Raw genomic sequence first — 4,362 nt, forward strand, 5'->3', positions numbered from 1 at the left:
CAACAATGTGTGAAGTTCGTTTGTTAGTGTGAACTCCTCTTTCTAGATTAACACATTTTAACAACAATGTGTGAATTAGATTATTTGTAGATTAAAAATTTCGACAATATATATGTTTTTTTTTATTTCTCTAAAACATTCTTAGTTGAAATTTCTGTTATTGAGTTCTTACTGATATTTTGAACAATCGATTTCATTCAGTCCTAAAACATTAATAATACTTAACGTTATTTCGTATGTACCTGTCTGGTTCCTATTTATGAAAAACAAACTATATTTTCAGTACTAGATATCAATAAAAGACTGTTGTTAATCTGCATTTACTTTGAATTCCTCCTAAAAAATTGATTTGGATGAAATCTTTTCAATCTCATGATTTATTTTTTACAACTTTACCTTCTGACAGCTTTTCAATTCAAACACGATATATGTCCTGTTAACAACGAATATCATGATATATTATCCATTTACTATGTTATTTAAAATGGACTTTATATTTATTTCCCTATTTTACTCGTGCAGTTTTTCTACTCAACATTTCCATTATATCATGTGATACATATAAATATATCTTAAACATTACTTTCTTCTAGACATATCGAGAATCATAAGCTTAATTCAGAAAAAAAAACAACAACTAGAAATGCTAAGAACGCGTGAGTGGAAGCAAAGGAGAACATGTTACAACGTGTCAACAACACTATATCTGCCATACATGTACAAGGTGTTTCACAGAAGGGGCGCAGTCATTACCAATCATGTCTATCCCTAAACAATGTAAGCATTACCTGTCTTGAACATTGGTCACTGACGCTCACAATATACTGCACACTGACACGTCTTTTACTTAAATCTACAAGTCGGTATTATTGAAATAGAAATAAATAAAAAAGTTTTAGTCTCGAATAAAAGTTATTAACTTTACAATATCACAAGGGTCTTGATTCACAAAATATTATCTCGAAAAGTTCCTAAATAACACTTGAAATTCTCATTCTATCTTCTGAAACATTCTATGTCTACAATACAATCATTATTTTTAAATATAATTATTTCAAATCTTGGGATTTTCTTCATAATCGCACTATATATAAAATGGATATTAGTCGAACAGAAATGGCAAATATTAAAACCAGCACACGTGTCTGATTCAAGAATTAATGAGACGTTATCATATGGTTCCAGTCACAAAAAAAGTTAGGTATCACAACCCTGTTTCAAAAATCAGAAGATCAACAATTTCAAGAATCATCTTTCCTAAACATTGTTTTGATAAGTATATATTGAAACTTCTTCGTCATCCCTGGAATTCAGAAGCATTACCAGAGGCCAGTCACATGTGGTTGGGAAACGTATTTAATTGCTTAAAGTTAGACAGAATTAACTACTATTTCATGAATAGGCTAATACCAGATGGAATAATTCTGCGTTCATGGTGGACAGTATCATTAACAATGTTGAATCGTGTTCGTGGTGTACAGTATCATTCACCAATGTTGAGACGTGTTCGTGGTAGACAGTATCATTAACCAATGTTGAATCGTGTTCGTGGTGTACAGTATCATTCACCAATGTTGAGTCGTGTTCGTGGAGGACAGTATCACTAACCAATGTTGAGTCGTGTTCGTGGTATACAGTAGTATTCACCAATGTTGAGTCGTGATGGTGGTGGTGGACAGTATTATTCATCAATGTTGAGTCGTGTTCGTGGTAGACAGTATCATTGACCAATGTTGAGTAGTGATGGTGATGGTGGACAGTATTATTCACCAATGTTGAGTTGTGATGGTGGTGGTATACAGTATTATTCACCAATGTTGAGTCGTGATGGTGGTGGTGGTAGACAGTATCATTCACCAATGTTGAGTCGTGATGGTGGTGGTGGACAGTATTATTCACCAATGTTGAGTCGTGATGGTGGTAGAAGACAGTATTATTCACCAATGTTGAGTCGTGATGGTGGTAGAAGACAGTATTATTCACCAATGTTGAGTCGTGATGGTGGTAGAAGACAGTATTATTCAGGGTTTCTGGGTAAAGTGATTTCGCTGCTGATTAGAGACACGTTCATGGTTTAATGACAGACTCAATCATGTGATACATGAATTTGCATGTAGTAATACAGGGTAAGTCGAATTAACACGAGGTTACATATGTATTAACTCAACATTTTCATGGTCATATCTATAATGTTGGTTCTTTACTGACCCAATTATGGATCGGGCTCGTGCCGATTGTCCCCAAAATGATTTTACCTTGTGGTCCACTACGTAGAAGCGATGAAGGTTCTAGACTACGACATACTGGTCAGTGTTAGACTGTGTAAAGTGTTTGAGATTCTAGTCTGCGTCAGGGTGGTCAGCGTTAGACTGAGTCAGGTGTAGGGGACCATGTCAGCTGGGTCAGACTGGTAGAATGGGCCACTTCTGACGAGCCATAGTCCACAGTCTTTTTTTTACGACTGTTCTTGAGAGATGTACTGTACAATCGGAACACCTGGGAATTACAACTGTATATGATGGCCACAAAGAAGCCCTGCAAGGAAGTCAACATAGTAAAAACAAACCAGAGAGAAAAGAGACCGGTAACCTGAGCAGAGAGACAGAATAACCACGTGACTATCTGGAATACAACGACTTTCAGGTAGAGGAACAGCTGAAGGCAGCGACGAGTTCTCATTTTCTCAGCAGTGCGGCGATTCATCTGCATGCTTACAGTGTAGCGGATAACAATGGCCGATTGGACAAAATAGAAAAGGTCAGCTCCAGCCAGCACAGCAGCGGGAAGCTCGAAGGTGTAGATCAGAGTGTTATAATCCACGAGCCAACAAGTAGAAACGATTAACGGACGACTGTCGGGTCCGCTGTTGGAGTAGAGAAAAGCCGCTAGACAGGTCAGGGCTGCCGGGAAACCCCACGCGAAAAGAGCACACTTTAGGAATGACTTACGACTCTCGGTAAGCGGAGATATTTGAAGGTTGACGTTTTCGCGGAAGGTTCTAAAGAGATCTCGGGTCATTACAGTTAGCCAGCAGTGCAGCGACAACCAGAGGTAGTGCAGTAGAAAAGCCAGGGTCAGACAGAGTCCGTGGTCATTCACCTTCTCCACACCGATGACGGAAAGCAGGTGGGACAGAAAGAGAGCAGTTAGGAGGTTCAGCAGAGACGTTCCACTCACGGTACGGAGGTCAGAGAACAATGTGTAAGTAATGAAGGCCAGCACTACCCCGACTATCGAGAGGCTTGTACCGATTACTGTTAACAGAGAGAGAAGACTTTCTGTTCCGGAACTCCATCCACCATCAACGTCGAAATCACTTGTCCGGTTTCCAGACTTCCTGGAAAACATTGTGGTCGAGCCACTCACAGCCTGCAGGCTTACCGAAAACACGTCCGCCATATCGAACAGGGTTTTTTAATTCAATAATACGACTACGCTGGAAACCTAACAGATTTTTCTATTAGTTTTTCATGACCACTCTTTCGATGTTGGTTTGAAGTGACAAGCATGTAATAAGATTTACGTCATAACAATGATGAAGCTAAGAGAAGAAACTTGGATCCTGTTAAATCAACGGATCTTTGGATCACATTAGATCTTGCTGTTAGTCCAGTTCTCTTCTGAAACAGCTTTATCACCCCTTCTCTTACTGACTTACGAAGTTCTTATTTTCAACAAATATGGACTTTGTAGGGTAAAAATAGTCCATATCCACGGAACACAACCAACACTTTACAATCGTCGAAGTTCACTGAAGTGATCGTGCAAGGCGCTTAAGTATTTATTTCACGCTTAGCAACGCAGCACCACTGCGCCCTCAGTTGTAGAAGTCTACAACTAAACGAAAGTGACTTAGGATAAGACCTTTCATTAAAATACAAGAATAAAACTTCAGTGTAATAATTGAAAATTTATTTATTAAAATACTATCAAGAAATGTATAATTTTTAAGGAACACATTAATATGTAGATATTAGCAATTCATAATATAACCGTCAGCTATAAAGAAATACCTTAGTAGACCTACTGGTTTTAGTTCTTTGATTAATACAACATCTTAATTTTAAAGTTTAAATGTTTATCTTCTAGAATGGGAAGATACCTGTTAAAATGATCATTTTAAAAAGTTGAAAAGTTATGTGAAACGATCTCAACAAATAGTTGTCACCAAGACATTTAAAGCTATATTTTGCGTTATTTACAAAGATCGTTATTTGATACCTAGCAAATAACAATTCAGAATATTACATTGTGTGCTGACTAAATAACAATAATCCAAAAAGATTCATTATTTTTTTACTTGCTTATTTGTTTGTTTGTTTTGGAATTTCGCGCAAAGCTACACGAGGGCTATCTGCGCTA

The 4,362-nt window shown here is 37.4% G+C and overlaps 1 protein-coding gene across 1 annotated transcript; it reads right to left on the reverse strand.

The window, feature by feature from the left end:
- Positions 1-328: 328 nt before the first annotated feature.
- On the reverse strand, positions 329-3,726 carry LOC106471540 (putative adhesion G protein-coupled receptor E4P). Its single transcript, XM_022400145.1, has one exon. It carries the CDS (start codon positions 3,397-3,399, stop codon positions 2,365-2,367), a length of 1,035 nt encoding a protein of 344 aa, XP_022255853.1. The 5' UTR covers positions 3,400-3,726; the 3' UTR covers positions 329-2,364.
- Between the last annotated feature and the right edge of the window lie 636 nt (positions 3,727-4,362).

This window comes from Limulus polyphemus, unplaced genomic scaffold (genome assembly GCF_000517525.1).
Source record: "Limulus polyphemus unplaced genomic scaffold, Limulus_polyphemus-2.1.2 Scaffold4687, whole genome shotgun sequence".
Taxonomy (NCBI): domain Eukaryota; kingdom Metazoa; phylum Arthropoda; class Merostomata; order Xiphosura; family Limulidae; genus Limulus; species Limulus polyphemus.